This window comes from Schistocerca serialis, chromosome 1 (assembly GCF_023864345.2).
Source record: "Schistocerca serialis cubense isolate TAMUIC-IGC-003099 chromosome 1, iqSchSeri2.2, whole genome shotgun sequence".
Taxonomy (NCBI): Eukaryota; Metazoa; Arthropoda; class Insecta; order Orthoptera; family Acrididae; genus Schistocerca; species Schistocerca serialis.
In genome coordinates, this window is record NC_064638.1 from 303,544,026 (window position 1) to 303,571,538 (window position 27,513).

The window sequence follows — 27,513 nt, forward strand, 5'->3', positions numbered from 1 at the left end:
AGATATTCCGCGGATGGTGCTGTTTTATACAGAGAAGTCGCAAATGAAGAAAATTGTAGCGAAATGCAGAATGACCCGCAGAGGATCAACGTGTAGTGCAGGGTTGGTGTGTGTGAAATCCTATGGGACTTTACTGCTAAGGTCATCAGTCCCTAAGCGTACACACTACTTAATCTAAATTATCCTAAGAACAAACACACACACCCATGCCCGAGGGAGGACTCGAACCTCCGGCGCCGGCCGAAGTGGCCGTGCGGTTAAAGGCGCTGCAGTCTGGAACCGCAAGACCGCTACGGTCGCGGGTTCGATTCCTGCCTCGGGCATGGATGTTTGTAATGTCCTTAGGTTAGTTAGGTTTAACTAGTTCTAAGTTCTAGGGGACTAATGACCTCAGCAGTTGAGTCCCATAGTGCTCCGAGCCATTTGAACCATTTGAACCTCCGCCGCCGCGCGGGATTAGCCGAGCGGTCTTAGGGGCTGCAGTCATAGACTGTGCGGCTGTTCACGGCGGAGATAGGAGTCCTTCCTCTGGCATGGATGTGTGTGTTTGTCCTTAGAATAATTTTGGTTAAGTAGTGTGTAAGCTTAGGGACTGATGACCTTAGCAGTTAAGTCCCATAAGATATCACACACATTTGAACAATTTGAACCTCCGACGGGACCAGCCGCACAATCCTTGACTGCAGCGGTGCTGGAAGAGGAAACGGATCCTGAACACAGACAAATGTTGTGTATTGCACATTCATGGACGAAAAGATCCGTTATTGTCTGATTATATTATTGCTGAACAAACACTTTAAGAAGTTACTTCCATAAAATATCTGGGAACATGCGTAAGGAGAGGTTTTAAGTGGAAGTACAACATAAAACTAATAGTAGCATAGGTAGATTCCAGACCAATGTTTCTTATGGGAGTCCTCAACAAAGGAGGTATCTTCCAAAATCGCCGTTCGATCAACGCTTCAATGTTACTCGTGAGTATGGGGTCTGTGCCAGAGAGGTTTGATGGAACATAGGAGGTCTAAAGAAGACAAGCGCATTTCGCTGCAGGTTCATTTAGCAGGAACGGAAGAATCAGAGAGATGATCAGTCAACTTCTGTGGCAGACGCTGCATCACGGTATGGTTTAGTGTTAAAAGTTTGTAGATTGTAGGTCCCTAGTTAGATCAGTTTGGCTTTAGGAAAGAGTGAGGCAATTCTGAAGTAGCGCTTGATAATGGAAGGAAGAACGAAGAATAATCAAGACACATTCATAGGATTCATTGGCTTGGAAAAAGTGTTCGACAACGTAAAATGGGTCAAGATGTTCGAAATTTTGAGAAAAATAGGGGTAAACTATAAGGACAGGCGGGTAATATACAATTTATATAACAGCTAAGAGATAATAATAATCGTGGACGATCAAGAACGAAATGCTCGGAATCAAATGGGTGTAAGGCAGGGGTGTAGTATTTCGCCCATACTGTTCAATCTGTACATTGAAGAAGCAATGATGGAAATAAAACAAAGGTCCAGGACTGGAATTAAAATTCAAGGTGAAAGTAATCACTGATAAGATTCGCTGATGACATTGCTATCCTGAGCGAATGTGATCTGCTGAATAGAATTAACAATCTAATTAGTAGAGAATACGAGTTGAGAGTACATCGAAGAAAGACAAAAGTAATGAGAAATAGCAGAAATGAGAATAACGAGAAACTTAACATCAGGACTGATGGTCACGAAGTAGATGAAGTTAAGGAATCTGCTATCTTGGGAGGAAAATAACCAATGAGGGATAGAGCAAGGAGGACATCAAACGCTGACTAGCACTGGCAAAAAAGGCATTCCTTGCCAAGAGAAGTCAACTCGTATCAAACATAGACCTTTATTTGAGGAAAAAATTTCTGATAATGTACATTTAGAGCACAGTATTGTATAGATGTGAATCATGGACTGTTCGAAAACCAGAACGGAAGAGAATCAAAGCTTTCGAGATGTGGTGCTGTAGACGAACGTTGAAAATTTGCGACTGGATAAAAGGAGTTTCAGATGTCTTCAGTATAAACAAGTGACAATGACGAGCCGGCCGTTGTGGCCGAGAGGTTCTATGCGCTTCAGTCCGGAACCGCGCGACCGCTACGGTCGCAGGTTCGAATCCTGCCCCGGGCATGGATGTGTGTGATGTCAAGTTAATTAAGTTTAAGCAGTTCTAAGTTCTAGGGGACTGATGACCTCAGATGTTAAGTCGCATAGTGCTACGAGCCATTTGAACCATATTTTTGAAAATTAGGTGGACTGATAAGGTAAGGAATGAGGAGTTTCAACGCAAAATCGAAGAGGAAAGGAATGTGCGGAAAATGCCGATAAGGAGAAGGGACAGGATGATATTACGTATGTTAAGACCTGAGGGACTGAGTTCCATAATACTAGAGGGAGCTGTAGAGGGAAAAAAAACTGTAGAGGAAGACAGAGACTGGATTACACCCAGAAAGTAACTGAGGACGGAGGTTGGAAGTGCTACTCTGAGATGAAGATGTTTGGCGATGTTTGGCACAGAAGACAAAATCGTGGCGGGCCGCACCAAACGAGTCAAAAGACTGATGACAAAAAAAAAGATCCCTAGGAGATTCAACATATATTGCTTCTTCCTACGTACATCCCGCGAAAATGTCATGCAAATAAAAAGATATCAGTCCCGATGGTGGCTTACCTGCAATCGTTCTTCCTGCGAACCATTCGCGACTGAAACTGTGAAGAGGGCAAAGTGACACAAAGCGTCGTAAGCCACATGCCGAAACGTACCTTCGGAGTATAGGTGTAGACTTATGTAATATGTTACAACACGCATGCATTTTCCACATGAGGACGAAAGTTTCGTGGCATGACGACATGCTCATTAGGAATGGAACACAGGTGAAGGTTGGAATGGTAGGATTAAATTAAATGTATCCCATTGAGGAGATCCAGTCTGACATTCTTGTCAAGTGATTTAGGAAGTCATATGGACCAGTCATGTGCTTGATTGCTACTGCTTCATAATGTGAGTTTCTTGTCTTAATCATTCCATCATTTCGATACCCGCTTCGAAAGAAGGCCCTTAATCTGTTCCTACGGAGCTAATAGAAAGCACTCTAACAGCTTCTTACGTCACTGCTTTTTGCATTGTTCTCTGGGAAAATTATCTATGTGGTAATTATTTGTGGCATCTCACACAAATAAACTGCTTGTGCGTAGCTCAAATATTTTAAGATAAAACGTCAACTCGAAGCTTTTGTTTTCATGATTTCATCAGCTTCTCTCAAGTTGCTGTTGTAGTCGTCTTTGGTCCGAAGACAGTTTTAATGCAGTTCTCTCTTCGCTACCCTGGGTATGCCTCCTTATCTCCGCGTGAGTACTGCAGCCTGCATCGATCTGAACTTGCTTACTATATTCTTGTTCCTGCTCTGCTGCGTTTTCCCCTCCTCCTGTCCCCAGCCACCACCCGCCTCCCTCTCCCCCAGTACACACAGCCAGCCGTAACTAAATTGACTTGCTTGATGCCTCGGCATGCGTCCCGTCAACGGGTCCCTTCCTCCAATAGCATAAACTAATTTAAAATTAAAGTTTTCTGTCCGTTACTGGGTTTTCTTGTCATTTTTATTCTTTGCTATTCTACCTGGCGTCTATTTAGCTCGTGTTCCTCTACACGTTATTTGTATTCCCCAAATTTTGTGTGTAAGAATACCTTTAATTGCCCAGAACGCAGGGGAACTGATTTCTTAGTCTTTTGGTTCCTTCACAGAACGCCCAACTGAGGTATGTTCACTGTCTTCGATTAAATTTGAAGAAAGGTATAATTTAGATCGGCACCAATGAAACGACAGCCTAATGGATTATGCTCCAAACAATAGTAAAAGTGTTCCACACTTAGTTTTCTTCCAGTTAGTAGGTCACATGTGTACCAATTTTTGTTCACAATTTTCGACATGGTAGCTTAGTTTTATTTTCAGTCACCGTCCGAAATCAATTTTTAATCGCCCGGTTATCTGATCCTAAAAATTTTCAACAGATCAACACACACATTTATCATGCTTGGTATCTATCACATATACCATTACCACTAAGGCTGTCTTACCAACTTTCTGAGACACAGATGTACCAAGTTTGGTGTAGATTGCAGTGATAATGGGACGTGCATTGTTGATGGATTTGTGGAGGTACGTGGCATTTGATGCCTACACGTGGGTTATGTATTTCGTGTAAATAACAGACCGCTGATTTGCCCACGCGGCAATTGCGCCCAATAGTGATCCAGATGGGTTCAGTAGGATTTACATCAGGCGCATTTGGTCGCTGAGACTTCAACTTGAGTTTATTATAATGCTGCTGAAACGGGTCTTACCCCGAGACAAGGACAATTATTCTGCTGAAAGACGATATCGGAGTTTGGGGGTACATCAGGCAAAAAGCGATGAGGGTGATTCGCAGTTGTCAGCATGTCTTCGATTACTACCTCAGGTCCCATGTCAACACAGGAGAATGTCTCCCATAGACTTATACCGGTCCCACCAACCTGCGTCCCTGGCGCGTTGCACGTTATGAGCCGCCTTTCACATCGATGACGGTGTTTCTGAAGACCACCATCGACCTAGTGTAGCAAAAATGTCATTTACCCGAAGAGCCGACGCGTTTCCATTGATCGACGGTCGAATCCCGATGGTCCCGTGCCCATTGCAGTCGTAACTGTCGATGTAGTTGGGTCAACATGTGAACATGTAGTCGTGGTCTGCTGCGGAGCTCCATGTTCAACAATGTACGATGAACGGTGGGCTCCGAAACACTTGTCCCTGGCACGAGAGTTGTGCTCTTTGGGCTGAGATACCACTGATTACCGTCTATCCTATTTTACACAGCAGACAAGCATACGAACCCCACGTTCTTTGAAGAAACGTGGTTTTCCAACCATTTAGCTCTAAGTGTTAGTTTCATTGACCTTCTACCTATTTCTGTAGAAGCTCAAGACTTTAACACGTGAACCAGCTCCACCGTTTCCGAGACACCGTTTTCGACCCTCATCCATGTCCGCTCCGCTTATATACTTTTGTTACGGCGTCGCATGCCTGCAACGCTACCAGGCGGCATGGAACTTCGCGGTGGGATGTGGTCGTAATGTTTTGGCTCATCAGTGTACCTCCAATTGTATTTGCAGCACACTAAGACGGTTTATCTAACATAATAATGGACTACATATTTTTGAAGTATTGTTACTTTTTGGGCTCTCAATTAAGTTACGTGGCTCGCAGTAAGCTTTCTATTTTAAATTCGAAAAATTACACACATGAAACTTCCTGGCAGATTAAAACTGCGTGCCCGAACGAGACTCGAACTCGGGACCTTTGCCTTTCGCGGGCAAGTGCTCTACCATCTGAGCTACCGAAGCACGACTCACGCCCTGTTTCACAGCTTTACTTCTGCCAGTATCTCGTCTCCTACCTTCCAAACTTTACAGAAGCTCTCCTGCGAACCTTGCAGAACTAGCACTCCTGAAAGAAAGGATATGGCGGAGACATGGCGTAGCCACAGCCTGGGAGATGTTTCCAGAATGAGATTTTCGCAGGAGAGCTTCTGTAAAGTTTGGAAGGTAGGAGACGAGATACTGGCAGAAGTAAGGCTGTGAGTACCGGGCGTGAGTCGTACTTCGGCAGCTCAGAAGGTAGAGCACTTGCCCGCGAAAGGCAAAGGTCCCGAGTTCGAGTCTCGGTCGGGCACACAGTTTTAATCTGCCAGGAAGTTTCATATCAGCGCACACTCCGCTGCAGAATGAAAATCTCATTCTGGAAACATCCCCCAGGCTGTGGCTAAGCCATGTCTCCGCCATATCCTTTCTTTCAGGAGTGCTAGTTCTGCAAGGTTCGCAGGAGAGCATCTGTAAAGTTTGGAAGGTAGGAGACGAGATACTGGCAGAAGTAAAGCTGTGAGACCGGGCGTGAGTCGTGCTTCGGTAGCTCAGATGGTAGAGCACTTGCCCGCGAAAGGCAAAGGTCCCGAGTTCGAGTCTCGGTCGGGCACGCAGTTTTAATCTGTCAGGAAGTTTCATATCAGCGCACACTCCGCTGCAGAGTGAAAATCTCATTCTGGATTACACACATGTCTCGTCTTCAGTGGTTATATCCGCCGTGAGACACAAAAAATAAGTAAATTCTGTCCATATTCCCAATGGTGACAGCAAAATAATGGAAGATTGGTTGACGATATAAAGAAACCAGCAGTTTAAAGTAGTGGAAAGCTGAAGAGCAAAATATACTTAGGTGTCTGGGGGACCCTACATCCAGTGCTGGGCAGTAACTGAGCGACGGCGATGATGATGGTGATGATGACGATGATAATTACAAAGATTCTGCACTAAGCTGAGTGATGGCGATGATGATGATGATGATGATGATGGATTACAAAGATGCTGCACTTATCTGCCCTGCGGAGCGGCTTTTCAGAAGGAGCGCTGCCCACCACTGGTGAGCCGCCCCGGTGGCTGGGCACGGAGAAACCGCCGGAGCCCGGCGGCAGGTCTGTTTGATGACGTCACTTATTCATCCCCTGAGGGGTGCACTTCATTATCGCTCGCGGCTCCGCGCTGATAACTCTCAGCAGTTAGCAGGGTCCAACCCCCCCCCCCCCCCTTTCCCCATTCCCCGCAGCCCCGCAACTCCGTAACGGTGTTCCATTAGTAACTGGGTCAAGCCAAACCAAATTCCCGCTAGCCGTTTTGTCTGCATTAATACTAATGTCGGCTCCTAGCCCGTCTGCCAATTACCATATCATTTGTTAATGAGTAGTGTGTTCTACGCACGCTCTTCGCAGCTCTTTGGACGAAACAGCAGGGCAGGTTAGCGACTGATACTTATTTTCCGTGAGTTTATTAGTAATATGGCGTACATATTCTAAACTCGAGAAACTAGAAAGCACAATAAATTCTCAGTTTCTGTGTCAAAAACTATGATAATAGCGTCTGTTATAGACCGAGTTAAATTAATTTTGGATAAATACATTCCTCACTCACGCAGTAGCCTATGTGACACCTTGTGGAAGATTAGAACTGTGTGGTGGACAGGTCTCGTACATTGGAGTCGTTTGGGAGAAAATGCCGTAGCGATTGAGTTATCTCTTCTGAGCTCCTTCGTAATATTAACAAAAAAGTGGAGAAAAACAGCGGTTGTTCAACTTCAGTGCTTTTCCTTTAAATCAATGATCTGTTTTCCTGCAGAAACGGAATTAATAAAGGACAGAGGTGTCTTCATGACGGATTGAGTGTAACATAACGTAGTACAATTAAAATCCTTCTTCTTGTAAGAAGGACAACTTCGTCTTAAAGTAAAATAAAATTTCACTTCTTCATACGAATATCATTAGAATGTTTTTCTCTTCCATTAAGACAAAGTACAAAATAACGCCTTCCAAGGTGGAAAAAATTAAAAAGAAGGAAAATGTGAACTGCCGCGTTCAGTTTTACATCTACACCTGTCTGTTAGAAATTTGTTTCTACTGATTCAAACAGTAAATACTGGAAACTATATATGTTTTATACATATTTGCCATCTCCCGCTTTATATGTCTTGAGCATAGGAGAGCTCTATGTATAGATTATACTAGAGGGGAAAACGTCTCACTTTACAAACAAGTTAAAAAGAGGTTTCCTTACAATTTTAGAATTATAAATCATATTTGCCTTTGGAGTTGGTTCTGAATGACTGTTCATCCGTATGGCTTTTATTCTGTCTCTAGTTTCAAATTTGTTATTACTTTTTGGTCTTCGATTCTTTACGTGGCCTTTCAAAAATGTGTAGGTATCCAAGCACGACTCATGACCCTCTCTCACAGCTTTACTTGCGCAAGTAGCACTTCTATCTTCTAAGTGGTGCTGGCGGAAGTAAAGCTGTGAGGACGGGATATGTTTCACGCGTTTAGAGATCAGTCGGTAGAGAAACACAGTTTTAACGTGACAGGAAGTTTCTTGTCAGCACGCACTACGTTGCAGAGTGAAGATTCAGTCTGGGATGAAATACGTTTCTCTTAGCATAGTTGCTTTAGTGCAACGTCTAGTCACTTCGCAGTAAATACAACTAAACAATATAACTAAACAATACATAACTAACGATCCAAGTTGCTTACATAATCACCAAGTAAGGCATACGCCTGATGACAACATGTGGATGCGGTCAAATTATATTACGCTACAAATCCAATATTTGACTCATATCTCTTCCATGTCGGCACCTCATGAAATGCAGAAAATAGTAAGACCTACATGTAGTCAACTGTATTTGACTTTCGCCAGATGGTCAGTTAACTGTGCGAAACTGGCAACTGTCTCTGTGCCACGGGTAACGTCACCGTTTCAAGTACGACAAGTCACGGGTTTTGTTCCCGTATCTCGCTTGGTTTTTCGTTTTAACGGTGCCGTGTCTAAGTATCCGTGCACATGAAGAGGCAATGTTATAGAGTTGACAACAAACAGATCTAAAACTGCTTATTAGAAGGCTATAGGCCTCACAACTGGCTATCGTGTATCAGCGGTTTACGTTTACCTCTGGGATTGGCTACATAGCCGAAAATAAAAACTGAAGCGGAAGAAGAGAACTAATTAGGCTGGGGTTAGTGCGAATACGATTCGACCTGCTTTATAGCAGACATGAATTTGTAGTTTATGGGATGTATACTGGAAGCTCTAATGTGTCAACGTTTCACGCCGACTTCTCTGTCATACTTGCGTAATGTTTTTGCCGCACCTAAACAAATAACGCTGACTGTATATGGATACTATAGCGCTAGTCACGTACGGAGTAGTACATAGGCCTAATTTACAGTAACAGCCGTTGACATATGGTGCCCATACTTCCATACCTAACTCTCGTGATTGTTATTAATTTGTGTCTAGTCACCGAGTACTGAGTGCTGTCATATTCACTGACTAACGTTGCGTATGATTGTGACATTTTATGATTTAGTAGGGAGAAAGCTCTTAGTAGTGGCATAAAAACTTATTATGAAGCCTGTGTTGTTAACAAATGGTTCAAATGGCTTTGAGCACTATGGGACGTAACATCTGAGGTCATCAGTCCCCTAGAACTTAGAACTACTTAAACCTAACTAACCTAAGGACATCAGACACATCCATGCTCGAGGCAGGATTAGAACCTGCTACCGGAGCGGTCGCGCGGTTCCAGACTGAATCGCCTAGAACCGCTCGGCCACAAAGCCCGGCTGTGTTGTTGAAGCTAAGCGTGTAAGCTAATTCAGCACTACACAAAACATACGTGTGACTATTGTCTGAATTTTATTCTTGCCGAGGTCTATTTCGGCTGCTATCGATGTATTGCCCTTAGATCTATGACATATGCAAGGACTGCTCGAAAAATTTTCGACAATGTTCTCTGTAGGGGAGAATGTTGTACCTGGTAGATAGTTTATCTAGGGAGACATCACGTTTTCTGGTCGACATTTCGCTCTAGTGACCGAGTAGATGGAGGGCGTATTACACACCTCCATATGTAGTTTCCAGCTGTGAGATATGAGGTTCTGCTCTGTGCAGTGCTTGTAATTACACGGAGCTGAAAGTATTTAAGTGCTGTACAATATATGAAGACTGTTTGGAGGACATTATTAGTTTATCGGGTACAGAGATTTGCTTTGAGTGAAATTCTGTCCATCCTTAAACCTAGTTGCCTAACATGTGGACGGTAAAACCATACTTTTATATTGAAATGTAGATGTTATACCGTGGAACACGTATATAACCGACGTCTTTCAAAATGTAAACTGAAGACGTATTAAACTTTTATCACAGGACTGGACATAGGACAGTCTGCTAAAATTTCCCGGTACAACACTTTCCCTTTGTATTTAATTTCTCACATCATCTCATACTTCTAGTACAGAGCATACTCAGTCCGGAACCGCGCGACTGCTTCGGTCGCAGGTTCGAATCCTGCCTTGGACATGGTTGTGTGTGTTGTGCTTAGGTTAGTTAGGTTTAAGTAGTTCTAAGTTCTAGGGGACTGATGACCACACATGTTAAGTCCCGTAGTGCTCAGAGCCATTTGTACCAATTTTGAACAGAGCATACTTTTGGCCAACTAATATTTATTTCTTAAATTCTAGTGAGGCAGTGTAGTTATAGGCAGTCACTATTTCAACCTCACCCCAGTAGTTAAATACGAGTGGGTTGCTAAAGCAGTAGTGGCGATAAGAAATATTCTTTCGTTTTGGTACAGTCTCACTCACGAAACAAATGGTCTTCACTGAAGTTTTGTATTCGAGTACAGCAGTACATTCACGTTTCTTTTGCTGCATTACACCAGAATTTCTTCCGTTTATTCTTCACTTTTTCCAAACACGATTTAGAAATGTTAATTCTCCAGCGGTAAGGGTCGGAATGAACATAGGTGGACATATTTTACAGGACTCGCAGCTTCTTCAGGTGCAATATTTGATTTTTAATAAGATGTAATATTCGTATGAGATGACTAAAGCAGCAACATTTTAATGTAACCATAGAAATCTGAAAACTGGTCGCAGAAGGGTGTGTACATGTCCCCAGACGGTACACCAAGACGTTTTATCCTCTGGAAAATCTTCATGTATAACATTAAAATTGTTGTTGTGTTAGAGTTTTTCCTCATGGAATAACATGTTTGTGTGCCAATGTTAATCGGTATTCAATAGCTCTCAGCTTCAAACGGCCCAGAAATAAACAAACGGTAAGAGCCATGATCTTTCTGTTTGTTTCAACGCTGTACGTTGTGGTAACACAGTCAGAATCACAGAAAGTACTAACAACCTACACATACATTTTTGTACTCTACGTTCATATCTGTTCTCGACAAATTACATTACGGCGTGAGACAAACTAAAATAAAGTCTTTGTAAGTTTAAACTTTCGTACTCATTTCGCCATCGCTTTCGATGATGCTTGTTCCCTGGGGTGTAATAACTCACGTTTCATTCACGGACTTGAACACACTCATCTGGCCTAATAGTTTTTGTTTTCTTAATTCAAATGTCAATTCGCAAAATAGATTGGTGAGGTGAACGATAGTTTTATAATTCCAAACGGATATTCTCTCCAAGGCAGAAAAAGAGAATGTGATAGCGCAAACATCATCCCTACCCCAGTTACGAAGAGAGGTTTTGTAGGATATCAGAGGAGAAGCTCTGAATGCTCTACATGTACGATGCGTCTTTAGGAAACTTCCTCAACAACCCTTCTGGGGCCAGAACGTAGAACACTGGACGTTTCCAACATTACTTTTGTGTGCAGAAAGTAATGTACTTTTCATTCGAATGTCCCTAAAATCAGCTATGTCACACGTATTCAGATTGCACTTTGCGGGACAATTACCTCAGCTGACCATCCAAGCAACTTTTCAAGTTCTGTTCTTGTGCGACTGCCTTTTAAATCACCGCCGTCTTAACAATTAGTCTAAAATATACATTCACAACACTCTTAAATGTGATTTAATTCAATTCTGAAAAGAGCGGATGTGCTGTATTTCAAAGTAATAAACCACGAACCTCGTTTCTCTCCACACGTCACACAAACGACGTCACAAACAGTCTGGTAAGCAGCTTGACGATGATAAATTCATTCTTATTAACACTGAAGCGATTGGGAGAATTTTTATTTTATTTTTATTTATTTATTTTTTTTTGCCTCTTCGTGAAAACCTTACCAGACATAAATATGCACTCCTATGTCGTGCAGGCTCTTACCCATACGTACTATCTCTTCTGTTTTCAAACTTTCAAGAGAATGTAGACTGCGAAATTACCATAGAATGTGTCTGGAGAGCGCAGTTGGTGGAGGAATTCCTTATGGCTTCCAACAGGTGTCACTTTGTGGTCGGAATGGAATGCAAATGATGTTATGAGGGTGGTGGACACCTTGACGCCGACTTCTGCGCTCGTGCATTAATACCATGCGGGTACCACCGCTGGAGGTCACAAAATTGCACGTAAAGTGTTAGCTTCCAAGGTTCTCCCAAATTCTCAGTAATTAACAATGGTTTGAATAAGTAATTTTACGTGCATGGACCTGAGAGCCGATCTATCCACAAGTAGGGAAAAATGAAACCACAGCTTATGTTTCATAGACGGTAAAACGTGACCCAACGGAGACATTAAAATGATATAATTATGTAACTCCACTTTGTGAAAACGTTTAAAGAAACGCAACAGTCGTTTTGGACGCCAATTAATTTACGGTAAGATCCAGCGACGCGTGGAGTGTTCACTTATTACTACGTTAAAACGTTGTGCAAATTTCACTTTCGTTGATAATACTCCAATAAACTGGACTAAAATAGAGAAGGGAAGTGTACATGTGAGAATGGTACGACAGTAACTGAACATTTTGAAAATGTGTATCTGAAAAAGGCACGATAAAATTCATGAATTATTCCGAGTGTAAAAACGACTCCTGTGATGTCATATAGTAAGATACAGTACAGTTTTATAAAATATATCTTATCTACTGTAATGTTCTCGTCCATATGAACGTAACTTTCTTGACTGAACCATATTTGATCTGTCACTGGTATACATTCTTACATTATAGCGTTCTCTTACAAATGAATGTAACCCTAACGACAGTACAATTTTTGATCTGCAACTTGCATACATGTAACTCATACGACTGAACAATAGTTGATCTGTAATTGGTATACATTCCAATATTTGTCAGTATTTCTTACAAACGGGCTCTCCAGAATGTCAACTCCAGCTTTCAAAAAAAAAGAAATGTTTATCTCAAAACAGAAACTTCGCTCGAAATGCTTATCTTTGTAAAATGAAATTTCTAAAGAGTTTACTAACGTATTAAATTACCCTTGTATCCACATTAACGTCCTTTACAGAACCAACATACGTTTTCAAAGGATACAGGTAACAATGGCAAATGTGAAATGTTTTACCTGATTTTAGTGTATTCTCTGCCACTTTAACTTGTTAATTGTTGTTGTGATATTTCAAACGACTGGAATTTAGAAAGTAAGTGAAGAATTATATATCTTGCCGTGTTGATTTTATTATATAGGGTGCTTCACAAAGATATGTAAACATTTCAATATGTTATTCTACAAGTAACACAAAAGAAAAAAGTTAATGTAAACATAGGTCTCCAAGTTATGGAGTTACGGCTAGTAAAAGATTTTGCCTAAGTTTAGTAACTTCGCTAATATGAAGCCATTACAAAACCGTACGAGGTTAAAGTAAAACACGATTTCCAATCATTTTGTTGTTATTGGTCTGGTGAATCTAATAAAATCACGTCCCAAACGAGTATCTTCAGTAGTTTCCCAGAATATCCGGAGCAGCAAAGGTTATTATGCAAGGAAATTTGTTTACTTTCCATGAAGAATGTAAAAACGTTTATGTTATTGTTGGCTACCGTTAGTGAGTTGTTTCAGTCGTTTCCTAACCTTGAAACTAGGTAGTTGTCTGTAATGTTCAGCGAAAGAACATAATAACAACAAAGTATTTAAGTGAAACCACATAGTAACTGTTGTAGTTTGTTGTGTAGTGTAGTGGTATTAATAAAAGTAGATTATCTGACACCATTCATACAGATTCAGTTAAAGTCATTACCACCATTTTCCAAAATTGAATTCTCTACAACTTCTGTTGAAAACTTTGTGCAATTGTCTCGAATTTAAAAAACAAATTGGGCCGAGTAGTTAATAAATTAAAAATTTTACGAAATTTGATTCTCTGGATATTCTGTAAAACCACTGCAGTAATGGAAATCCTGCTTTACTTTAACCTCGTACAGTTTTTGGATGGCTTCATATTACCGTAGTTGCTAAATTTCAGGCAAAATTTTTTATTAGCCATAACTGTGTAACTAATCATTTGCGTACGTATGTTCATATGAACTTTTTCTTTAGTTTTACTTGTAGAATAACATTAAAATATTTGCATATCATCGTGAATCACCCTGTATATTATAAACTTAAATGTATGAATAATTGTTTAAGAAAATAAAGATGTTTACAAAATATTTCTTCCATTTAATATATTCCTCCTGTTGAATGTTTCCTCGCTTCACAATACTATACAAGTTTCGACCAGTAACTTGTATCACATTTAATGCTGTAATTGCAGTAGTTCGACTTGAGAGTATTTAGATTTGTATGTGGCGTGCGTGACGACACATAGGATTTAACTGTATGCGGACTGTGTTTTGTGTGGTGTGTGTGTGTGTGTGTGTGTGTGTGTGTGTGTGTGTGTGTGTGTGTCTGGGAGCTGAAGTAAACAAAGGTATATGAACTAGAGTCGTCAATTCTCTGCTGCAGTGCATGTGATAGCTTTTTCTCTTCTTTATCTTTTTTTTTCTTGTTTGATAATACACTCATTACAGATCCATATGGAAGACAATGTATCATCGTGCTCTACTCCCCCTCCCCCTCCCCCTCCCAGTATTATACCTGCAGCCCATCGCAAGTGATACACCCCAATCCCTGTAACGAAATATCTGAAATTAGAGTCTCCATTCATATTATCGATGTAAACATCCCATCTAAACATCTGCCTACAACTCAACCCCACCATTGATGACGTAATACAAGAAATTTACTTTATTGTGACTGTCCTCCAAAGTATCCACACAATGAGTCACTCCATATCCAACATCCGTATGCTACTGTTTCACACATTCATAATCTCTTCCAGTTCACCTGTTAGCATCTAAATATATTTGGTTAGGTTCCGTCCCCCATGTGTAGCACCCACAGTACTAATTCCCAATATTCCCACCACAAACATAGGCAGATCCTATTCTGTTGCATCAACAGTCCCAATGCTCAGTTGATAATCTCCATTCTCCAACCCACACCCTCACATCACCTGCACATCTGCATCCTGCTTTCATTCTCATTCCTATAATTACAATTTGTCTAGCACCCAGGGCTGGTGATAAAACTACATTTCACCTGGAGAGATTAATCAGCTTCAGCAGCTCTATTCTCAGAAGCTTAGCGTTTCGTCGTATTTACCGTATTTTTAATTAAATAAATATGAACACCACAGTTATGATTTCAGATTTCTAATAATTTGAAATTGTCGAAAGACCTCTTCACGAAGAAATCAGCACGAAAAGGTTTACATTAATCAAGAGTACCATAAGTAAACAGGTCATTTTGCATGCGCTTCTCACAAATCACATGGTCCGAGGATGTACCGTCTTTTCAGTGTACAAAAATTTCCTGAAAAGTTTATCCCACGCAATTATTAAGGCGTCTTTGCGTCAAATCTACGTAACTAACTTGAAAACCATGACGTCAGAGAGTTTCAAGTTAAATTTCTAGATCCTGGTGGTAAGATAGGGACTGGTTAGGTATCATCCTAAAATAAATTAAAACGTAGTATCACACACCTAAGAACCATTTCATCCAGTACAATCTTCAACATACAAACATTTAGGAATAGCACAGAAAATTAGAGGCTCTAAAACAGAGACATTCGTGTAATAATATGTATATATATTGTTAGCTTCGCTATTTATCTTTCCTGTACATATTTGCGTGAAACACACACTAAGAATAACATTATTAACTAAGGCGCTGAACAGGTGACATAACAACAATAAGGATGTAGTTTCAAGTTTTAGAATAATAACAGAATAATTGTTGCTAACGCATAATAAACTTGCAATTATAATTTTTCATTAATTGTAGTTCATTTTTTATCTCCTGACCCCAAGAGAGTTCAGCTCTATACGGGGGGGGGGGGAGGGGGGGGGGGAGAGATACAGTTTTCATTAATAGATTCTTCCTTGGTGAATCATTAGAATGGAGGCAAGCAAACAGTAAATAGGTTGCATCAGGAGGTACAACTTTATATCTGTAATTACAGTACGATGTCTCACGAAAACCCAGGCAGTACAAATGGCTTGAAAAATTCCCACGGCTTAGCCTCACTTTCACTAAAATGGAGACACTTATTTTGCTGCTCTTCGTTTTGTGCAGACGAGGTTTCCGGAAGAACTTGTTCTGTGCGATTGCGTTTTGATTGCCCTTTAATTATCTCGATGAATTCCAGTCCTATTGTGACAAGAAATGGATGTCATATATGTATCTCTGTTGTTAGTGCTTGCTTTGCAAGTTCTCAACTTCTGTCATAGTTTCTGACTTCGTAGTGTTCTTTTTCCCAAGTAATCTCTATGGGTCTTCATTATGTGTTACATTGAGTGTACTGCACTATTATTCTGATAGTATTATACAAAGATGCTCTCCAGTTTGTTGTTGACCATGAATTTAAAACCAATGTTGAATCAGTGATGACTACGGAAATTTGTTTGAATCTGTATGCGTAGCATACGTTAGCGCTTCAAGCATAGCAACTGATTCCGCAGTTACCATTGAGGTGTTTTCTGGTGAATAATATTTTTTATACTCTGCTAAATGTGGGCAGTAAAAGGCGCACCGTACATAGTCGTTTACAGTTCGATTATATCTATCAGAGAAGATAAAGAAATAATTTCGTAAATAATTAAGTTTCTCACGACAATTTTTTCAATAAATATTGACAGGATTCGTCTTTGACCTGAAAAGTAAACTTGCAGTTAAGTGGTACGTTATAGCCCATTCATAGACTGGAGGCATTTTCGTGACATTTATTTTAATTTTTAAATAAATCCATAGCTTGTTGCTATGGGATAAGACTGAGTGATTGCTATTTTACAGGTACGTTTGGCCAGAATGGATTTTCTTTTTTTTTTACTGTTGAATGCTCGTAAATCGACAATGCAAACAATATATATTCCTAGCTGAAGAGGAACCACTAAGACAGCGATCGCTGGAGTCGGTGTCACTGCTCCTAAATATATCCTGGTGCACCTTCACTACAGTTTATACAACTTGCTTAACCTGGCCTACTTTGCATTCTGTTCTGTAAAATAGATGTAGACGATTTTGGGTCTTATTAGTACCCTGCACATAGTGACAAAAATTCTAGCATGTGCTCTACACGATGCAACATAGTGCTCTCTAATTATATTTAGAGATTTCTCATAGGATTGCCCTAAATTATGTGAGAATCGGTGTTGAAACATCACACCAACAAATATAATTTCCAGATTTACTGGGGAAGACAATGAATTTGATATGTTGCTGAAGATTTCTACTGTTGAATTTTCGCTTGATACTTTCTAATCCACTGTGAGAGAGCCCTCCATCTAGGTATTTAATTGAATTATTAAGGCTCTCTAACGCATGCTAAACATTATAAGGCATGTGGAATAATCGGGTCTGCTGTTAGATGTTTGTGTCGCTTTGGCACAATATTTCGGCCACGTAACGCCTTGCCTTCTTCAGGTGCTACCTGAGACTGCCGTATTGGAGCATCTTGTCCAGTATTTATGCCCAGAGGGCGCTGGGCGCTCTGTTTGCCGTCTGCGCCCGCCTGGCGCTGCTTGTAAGGTGTTGTCTCTTCCCCGGTGCTCCCTCAGACGTCAGCGCCCGACGTCCGAGCGGGCGCGGACGTCCAAGGGAGCACCGGGGAAGAACGGTTCGAACGGCACCCCAAGAAGTACCATTGAGGAAAGATAGGACATTGAGGGACTGTGTGCAGTGGGCTGCCAGGTAAGAGACATGGGAGGACCAAGAGTGTTTCTGTTCGAGCATGAGCCCCAGGAATTTCGAAGTGTCAACGAACGGAAGGGCAACAGGCCCAAGATGTAGAGATGGTGGGAGAAACCAGAAATTCATACAGACGGTGTTGTCAGTGGAAAAGCGAAAGCCATTGGCGATGATCCAGGAGTGAAAACGATCAAGACAGCTCTGAAGACGCCGCTCAGTGACACAGGTCCATGAAGAAGTGCAATAGATGGCAAAATCATCACAAAAAGAGAGTCAGAGATGCCCGGCTGGAGACAGGCCTTGATAGGGTTAATGGCGTTAGCAAAGAGGATGACCCTCAGGACGGAACCCTGAGGCACACCATTTTCCTGAATAAAGGTGTCCGACAAAGCAGAACCCACACACCCTTTGAAAACCTGGTCTTGTAAAAATGCCTGAAGAAAACAGGGCAGGCGCCCACGGAAGGCCCCTTTGTTAAGAGCATGCAGGATACTAGTTCTCCAGCAGGTGTCGTAGGCCTTCTCCAAATGGAAAAACACTGCCATAGTCTGGGATTGCTGCAGGAAACCATTCATGTCATAGGTGGACAAAATAATGAGATGGTCAATTGTAGAACGCTGCGCTCCAAATCCACACTGTGCATTCGTGATTAAATGGCGAGATTCGAGCCACCTCACCAGCTGGACATGAATCATATGTTCCATCACGTTGCAAACACAGCTGGTAAGAGAGATGGGGCGGTAGCTAGAAGGGAGGTTTTAGTTCTTATCGGGCTCAGGTATGGGTATGACTGCAGCTTCACGCCAGCGTCCAGGAAATGTGCCCTCAGTCCAGATGCGTTTGTATGTGTTAAGCACAAACTGCTTGCCTGCAAGAAAGAGGTGCTGCAACATCTGAATGTGGATAGCGTTTGGCCCTGCGGTGGAGGACTGGGATGAACTGAGAGCATGATCTAGCTTCCTCATAGTGAAGGCGGCATTGTAGCACTCACGATCCGGAGAAGCGTATCGCCCGAGCCTCCTCCCCTCGTTTCCTATGGAGAAAGTGATAGTGGTAAGAGCTCGAAACTTCTGCAAAATGGCGGCCCATGGTGTTGGAGATAGCAACAGGATCCATGATGAAAGCGGCACCTACTGTCAGGCCGGAAATGGGGGAATTAATCTGGGTTCCAGAGAGCCATAGGAGCTTGGGCCCCACATCAAAGGATGGGTGGAACTGTTAAAAGAACTACTGAACGAAATCCAGCTAGCTCTTGTGCTATCCCGAAGAACTCGACGACACTTTTCACGGATCTGTTTATAATGAATGCAGTTTTCCAGATTAGAGTGGCTGTTAAAACGGCGGAGAGTACGTCTCCATGCACAAATTGCGTCGCGGCACGTCTAAGTCCACCAGGGGACTTGGACACGACATGGTAAAGAGGAAGTGCGGGGAATGGAACGTTCTGCAGCAATAAAGATAACGTTTCTGAGATAGTCCACCTTGGTCATCACAACTGAGGAAATCTTGATCTGTGAAGATCGCGAGTAAAGCTGCCAGTCAGCCTGAGTAAGCTGCCATTTGGGCATGCATGTGGATGGGGTAGGAGTTAGCGGACGGAGAGCACATGGGATATGGTCGCTCGAGTAGGCGTCAGAAAGAACGGACCACTAAAGACGATGGGCAAGCTGGGCAGTGCAAAAGGATTGGTCGAAATGGGAATAGGTGTGCGAGGAGTCAGAAAGGAAAGTGGGTGCACCAGTGTTAAGGCAGAAGAGGTTGATTTGGTTAAGAGTGTCAGCCAAGAGGGCACCTATCTGGCAGGTCCTGGGAGAACCCCAAAGGGGATGATCAACATTAAAGTCACCGAGTAGCAAAAACGGTGGAGGTAGCTGCCGAATAAGCTGAAGGAAGTCGGCTCTGGTGGCATCAAAGGATGGAAATACATAAATGTTACACAGGGAGAAAGTCAGGTGGGGAAGGAAGAGGCGAACGGCAACAGGTTGAAGACGGGTTTTCAGTGAGATCGGTTGACAATGAAGGTCATCTCGTATAAGCAGTAAGACTCCCCCATGAGATGGGATGCCGACCTCAGGTGGAAGGTCAAAACGAATCGATAAGTAATGTGGAAGCTCAAAGCAATCTTGAGCGCGCAACTTCATTTCCTGAAGGCAAAGTACAAGGCGATGCTGTGCTGTGAGAAGCAGCCACAAACCTTGTTTGTGGGACTGAAGGCCACGAACGTTCCAGTGGAGGACAGTCATGAGGAGGAAGAGATGGATGGGTGTCAACTCAGCATCCGCTAGGGGATACCCAGTGGAGAGTCGCTACTACAGGGCACAGGAAGGGGAGGATCCTGCTCCATGGGGTCCACACAAGCATCAGCATGCTTGTGCGGGTGGGCAGTGGAGTCCAACGCTGAAAAACGGTTGGTGGTGCACACCAGTGAGACAGAGGTCGGCTGGGCTTAGCGACCACGTGGCGACACCATCGAGCAGGATCTTCGAGTTGGTGAATGGGAAGACCGTTTGTCTTGAGCGGACTTCTTAGAGCCCTTCCGGGTAGAGGAAGACATAGGTGGTGTTTGGCTGGAGGGATCGAGGAAGTCTTCTCGGGAGTACTCCTTCTGGCCTTTCCTGCCTGCCAGTTGTGCAGAGGGTAACTCCGCCCCTTTAGGCGAGAGTTTGACAGGTTTTTGCACAGTGGGACGGAGGAATGGCGATACTACCTTGACATTGGGTGACTTCACAACCTCAGAGCCAAATTTGAGGTCACATGTCCTTCATGGTGCGAAGGGTAACAAGAACTGAACTATAAGTGCCAGGCGGGAGAACACAAGGTTTGCGACTAGCCAGTAACTTGCGAGCTACTGGGTAAGGCAATTTTTCCTTTACCGGAATCTCTTGAAAAGCCCGCTCATCCAGATACACGGGACAAACCCGGGAGGAGGCGGCGTGGCCACCATTGCAGTTGATACAGTGGAGAGAAGGAGGTGGACATCCACCCTCATGTCCATCCCTGCCACAAGTTACGCATTTGGCTGGGTGTCGACAAGACGTTCTAGTGTGAGTGAACCAATGACACTGGTTACAGTGCATTGCATTCTGAATGTACAGCCAGATGGTGATGATTTCGTAGCCTGCTTTAATCTTGGACGGCAGCATCACACTATCAGAGGTCAGGAAAAGTGTGCAGGTGGGCACCAATGAGGAATCGACCTTTTTCATTACACGATGAATGGAAATGACACCATGATCAGAGTAGTAAGATTGTATTTCAGCCTTGGTTAAAATGTCAAGCAGCCTGGTGTAAATTACAACACAGGAAGAATTCAAAGTTCTATGTGCCTCGACACGAACAGGGGTAGCCATGGAGAAGTGAGGCAGCAAGTAGTAGTTGTGCTTGAGCAACAGAAGCCATTTCCAAAAGGAAGGTGCCATTCCATAAACAAGAGCAGGATTTCACAGGGCCAGCAGTTGTATCAACACCTATCTGAATAATTGACCTTGGCAAAGGACTGACCATCTTCAGTACGTGATACCACAAGGAACCGCGGTGCAGTGGGAAGAGCCTTTGAATCAGTAGCCTCATTACATTTACGTCAATGGTGAGGATGAGTGACTCATTGTGAGGAAATCCCCCATGATTGCCAGCGTCTCCGATTGCGTGCACCTTCCAACTGGGGGCCCCATAAAGAAGGGACACACCCGCCTTAGGTGATTGTTCACACCTCCTAAACGCTTGACAGAGGGACCAATGGGCAATTTGGGAAGGTTACACCTCAGGCAATCACCATTCCCTGGGCCTGGCCTGTACCAGGGGGTACGTGTAAACCATACCTGTCGACCCTGGCCTAGGAATTACGCATTACCCAGTCACCTTTTACCCGTCAGACACGTGGCCCAGCCTTCAGGAGCGCACAGGGAGAAAGAAGAAAAAAAGTATCCTCCAATGCCGAAGGAGAGGAAAACAAAGAAAGGAAAAAGGAGCCAAAAAGAAAGTTTAGATTGTTCGCAGGTCAGCAACAGAACCCAGAACATTCCCAATAATACCCCAGACATATTCCCAAGGGAGAGGAAAAGGAATAGCAAGAGGATTGACATGGAGCACGGAAGGGAAAAAGTTCTGCAAAGGCTGGGGGCCAGTGGTAGCCAAGCACGAATCCACCAAAGGTGACGAGGCTCCTGGGTGGAGGGGGGGGGGGGGGGGGGAACGACATGGTGAACACATTTCTGTAGCCAAGATAGACATGAAGGCCATACTCACCACATTAGTACAAGCTTATATGGCAACTAGCTCAGTAGACAAGGAAGAGATTGAGGAAATATATGTATGATGGGACAAAAGAAATTATTTGGATAATTAAGGGAGACGAAGATTTCGTATGGAGGAATGGAATTCGATAGCAGGAAAAGGAAGAGAAGGAAAAGTAGTAGTTGAACAAGGACTTGGCGAAAGAAATGAAAGAGGAAGCCACCTAAAAAAATTTTCGTGGAGCATAGTTTAATCACGGCTACCACTTGATTTAAGCATCATGATAGAAGGTTGTAGGCTTGGAAGAGATCTGGGGACACCGGTAAGATTCAGATTGATTATATAATGGTATTACAGAGATTTTGGGACCGGCTTCTAACTTGTAAGACATTTCCAGGGCCAGATGTGGACACTGACCATAATTTATTTCTTATGAACTGCAGGTTAAAACTGAAGAAACTGCAAAAAGGCAAGATTGACTGAAAGAACCAGACGTTGTAGAGAATTTCAGAGAGAGCGTTAGGGAACGACTGACAAGAATGGATGAAAGAAATACAGTAGAAGAAGAATGGGTAGCTTTGAGAGCAAAATAACTGATGATGGTCGAAGAAGGGAGGTTATAAAATGTAGACTGGCTATGGCAAGAAAGTCTTTCTGGAGAAGAGAAATTTGTTAAAATCGAGTAGAGATTTAAGTGTCACGAAGTTCTTTCTGAAAGTATTTGTATGGAGTGCAGCCATGTATGGGAGTGAAAAATGGACGATAAATACTGTAGTTTAGACAAGAAGAGAAAAGAAGCTTTCGAAATGTAGTGCTACATAAGAATGCTGAAGCTTAGATGAGGAGGTACTGAATAGAATTGGGGAGAAGAGGAATTTGTGGCACAACGTGGCTAAAAGAAAGGCTCGGTTGGTTGGACATGTTCTGAGGCATCAAATGAGCACAAGTATAGTACTGGAGGAAAGCGTGGTGAATAAGTATCGTAGAAGGAGACCAAGAGTGAATGCAGTAAGCAGATTCAGATGGATGTAGGCTGCAGTAGTTACTCGGTGAATAAGAGGCTTGCACAGGATAGAGCAGCATGGAATGCAACACGTCCTTGAACTGAAGATCACAGCAACACAACCAAGTCTGGCTTATATGACACAACGTCTGCATGCCACACAATCAGTTTCAACATGTGCTCCTTTGGAGGTACACACAACATCGTGCATCTATTCAGGTTCTATCCACACTCGGTGCAACATATTCCCATCAACAGTGACAACGGCAGCAACGATACAATTCTTTAAATCGTTGACGTAGCTGACAGAGGTTTGGTAGACTGTGTCCGTATGTATCTCTATTGAAAGAAGTACGTCAGTGTAATGTCAGGAGATCCAGAAGGCTAGGGAGTTTGAGCACACGTACCAATCGAGCTATCTGCAAACATCTACCCTAGAACATTTCGCTCAGTCTGAGCCCAATGTGGTTCTGCAGTATCTTCTTGGAAAACGATTGTGTCTCGGCGGTAAGTCAGTTGCGGTGAATAAAACGTTTTTCTGAGCAAGGAAAAGAAAGAAAAAAGGTCTTGTGTACTGAGAAAATGCTTGACTGTTTAGAAAATTTCCATCCTCCTCCAAACGGTGAAGAACGTCCACATCGATTTCTTGTATCAGCGGCGTATTTAACGTCTGCGAGAGTGGTTGCTTTCTGTGCTTATAAAATGACTTTTATCTTAATAACATGAGTATTTCTATTTGTGTTTGGAGAGAGAGAGATAGAGAGAGAGAGAGAGAGAGAGAGAGAGAGAGGTTCCCACTCAAGTATTAAATTGTGTTGTTTTCTACTCGCCGATTGCACAGGCCTCACCAGAGTGAGCCTACGGACCCATGCGCCAAAATGGTGGTTGTGATACATCTATGTGCTTTTTGATTGATATTTTTACTTTAGGTCGTAACTGGTACCTGAATTTTGGTTGCTGCCTCCTTGAATGATCAACTTCTGCACCAGTTGGTGACGTATTGTAATTTGGAGGAAGTTATTGTTCTTTAAGGTTTAAAATGCGACTCTGTTAGTTACTTGGCCGTATTGCAGATAGCTTTGAGCCCAAGCTTTCTTAGCGTTTCATACCTAAGGGACCACTGTTGTAAGTAAATAAGATCAAACAGCAATCTGCTTTTCGTGAGAAAAGGAGACCGCTTGGCACACAAACTTCTTTCAAACTGTACGTCCTGCTACATCAAATTTGGTCAGTGGAGTTCAGCACCATACTATTGTACAACAACATAGTCCAATTACTGCAATTAAGAAATTATGAGAGGTTGTTACGTATTGAATGAGAACTATAGAGAATGTATTTCTTTTCCTGTACTTCAGTGAACTTTGTACACATACAGTTCTGTCGATTGATAGACGGCGACGACAATGAAGTTCACCTCCTTTTCCAAAAACAAGATATTTCTATTCTTCACTTCCAGAAAATTTGTATACATAAATGTTTGGAAACTCTTACACATACTTTACTCGGTTTTATCACTAAAATATCAATTTTCATTACATGTAACACTACGTTCTGAGCGACGGCCTAACAATACGTCCTCTTTTTTTTAATAAATCAATTGCCTCTTTTTTAGAGTCCATACTCAAAGATTCACAACTACTATCGTTGCGGGGATTGAGCGCTTAAGAGTTTCTTGCTGTCCAGCTGCACTTCACTTCAAGTACTTTTTGATTCACATTTACGGTATTTACATACATTACTGAGGTTCTCAGAATAAAATCAGGTACAAATTAGTTAAAAAAGAAAAAGCAGTGAGGCACACGTAACATTACATGCTGTGTTTGGAAGTTCCTTTGGTGCAGCACGTCCAATTTAGTCTGAATAAACCATTGCACACAATGAGCTTTTCCTTGAGCTATTTTTATTATGTTTCACGCACGACCATCGGGAACACAAACAGACAAAAGCACACATAAACCAAACATTGTTTGAACATCTGAAATAGAGAGGGTGTTGTAGCACACAATGGTAGCGTGCATTTTAAGACACCCTGTACATACGGCTGTCTAAGAATGACGATGGACGGGCAAAGTAACACGTATAAAATGCTTCGATAAGTGAAAGTGTGTACTATTCGCGAGTGACGAAATGTACATGGCCGTTACGGTGAACAGCACCTCACCACAACGAGCAGACGCGATGAACTCCGACGTCGCATTTGGCTACAACTGGAAAAGTGAAAAATCGTCTGCTACTCAGAACTACCTGATTATAGCACACTAAGACTCTCACTGAAGTTTCACCTTCCTGTATCACATTGTTTAATATGTAGATCAGCGTAGCATGATGAAGGCCATAGCCCTATGACTGACTGAATGACTGAATGACTGACAGTCAAGTCGTGTAGACTGCCGAAGACAACACAGAAATAAAAGAAGTCTTAGCCAACCATTCGACACACATTCATAAGGTTTGTCGACGTCGAAAAACCGTTAGATAATATAAAACGGTACTAGATGTTCGAATTTCTGAGAAAAATATGGGTAAGCTGTAGGGAAGGACAGGTAATATACAATATGTACTAGAATCGTGAAGGAAAGTAAGAGTGGAAGACGGAGTGCACGTATTAAAAAGGGTGTAAGACAGGAATGTAGTCGTTCGCCGCTTCTGGTCGATCTGTACACTGAAGAAACAGTGACGGAAGTATAAGAAAAGGTCAAGAGAGAAGTTAAAGTTTAAGATGGAAAGAATGTTAGTGTGAAGATTCGATGATGACATTGGTATCGTCAGTGAATGCGTAGAAGAATGTCAGGAACTGGTAAATTGATTTTTTTTTTTACTAAGCCCACTATCTCGAGTACAAAAATGGGCTGTGCAAAGTCTTTATTTTCTAATAATATGTTACAATTGTACAGTGATTTATTGATTTAATACATTAAAAAGATCGTATTACAATTCTAGTGTTATTGAAGTAGTTGCCTCTTACCTGTTTCTGGAGCGGTGTCTGTCCGTAACCAAAGTGGAGGTGGGCCAGGCTCTACTATTTAGACAAAACCACTGATGATTACAGCTAATTGCCTCCACAATCCCTTACGTTTACACATACATTAATTAATACAACAACTACAGCCCTAAATTAACTAAGATTCACTACGCGCTGCTTACGAAAAACAATTAGGACAGCATGGTTTACATTTACATTGTCAATATCACGTTACGCGAACGGTAAATAACCTTGCCATCTCTCTTGTTTGAGTTTGAACAAGCTTACAGGCAAAGCACACATGGGAACATCCTCCTTATCTAAGTATTGTCCAATAGATAGTGGAGTTTCGCCAGCACTACCCAACTTGTCCTCTGCACCGTCCTGTGTTTTTGTATGTTATCCCCAATCGTGGTAGTGGTCGGGCCCCAGACCGGCCAATCCACCGAGGGCCACGGATGTCCACCGCCAGTCGGGGCAGTCAGGCCATAGGTCCGCCGGCCCTCCCACGATGAGGCACAGTGTATTGTTATCTCGTGTTTTATTTATTGACGGCGATTCTGCTCAGACTTGCTAAGGATTATGGCCATTTTCGCCAAAGTTTTCTCTCTATTGTAGTCTTGCTCGAATACTGTTCTTGCATATCTTGACACTTAATCAAAAAATTTCTTAAAAATAATGAACATGTCAGGGTCCGTTAATACCTGTAAGAGTTGATGTTCCGCAAGCTCCTACCTGAATTCGCAGGCAACTCGTTTGAAAGCTGGACATACAAAAATCACTTGCTCGGGAATCCCTTCATGGCCACCCCAGACCCACTCTGATGAGGAGTGGCTGCCTATCCGGCTTAGGTGTGTCGGATAAGGGCCGAGTCCAGTGAGAAAATGAATAGTGCCTGAAACGCCCTGCTGAACCCGTGGGACAGGACAAGTAGTAGGAATTGTCGAAGGGGGCCAGAATGATCGGCTTTCAGTTACACTCTAAACATAACACTTTATTAAGCTGTCCAAACATTACAGCGCAACTTCTAACCTTGACTATCGACAGAAAAACGTCTTTAGTTCGAAAATGGGCTGCCGGCCCCATAAATAAACAGCATAACTACAGTAATCTTTCAATAGGCAGAAGGACTTACTTCAAAACGGCTGAAGGCGTTTGTTAAAAAAAACTGCAACCAGTTTTCCAAGGCAGAAGGCCCAAAGCCTTTAACCTTAAATAGTATTTAAGCCCAAGTGCTGTAAGACTTGATAAGTAAGAATCCAAAATTTTAAGACCAACACAGTTACAATAATTTTTCAACAGGCAGAAGGCCCACAGCTTTATCTTGAAATAAAGTGGCTGAAGGCCGATGCTTTTAAAACAATACACAACAATAAATTTTCAACAGGCAGAAAGCCCACGGCTTTAGCTTCCAAAAGATAAGACTTACCCAGTTTATAAAACTTACTTTTGAAGCGGCTGAAGGCCTTTGATTTTAAAAACACAATTACGAGCATACAAATTCCAACCATCGTCTAGGAGCCATTAAAAATACGCAATTAAACGTTAATAAGAAGGCAGTACAGGCAACGGCTCTCAGAAGTTTCCAGAGGGCTCGGTCGGCCCTTGAAATCTTAACGTTCGCTTAGGTGAGACAAGAAGTCGGCCCAACTATACTCGATCCGCCAGCAACGCAACCAAGAGACAATCAGGGACCCACCGACAAGACGATTTGCTAACCACCGATC

The 27,513-nt window shown here is 42.5% G+C and overlaps 1 protein-coding gene across 1 annotated transcript in view; it reads left to right on the plus strand.

Annotated features, from left to right (window-relative positions):
- The first annotated feature begins 6,415 nt into the window (after nucleotides 1–6,415).
- The window catches only part of LOC126468740 (uncharacterized), a 115,996-nt gene continuing 94,898 nt past the window's right edge, over nucleotides 6,416–27,513 (plus strand). Inside the window, exon 1 of the mRNA XM_050096578.1 lies at nucleotides 6,416–6,525. Coding sequence (XP_049952535.1) covers nucleotides 6,416–6,525 — 110 coding nt within the window. The remainder of the gene's footprint in view (nucleotides 6,526–27,513) is intronic.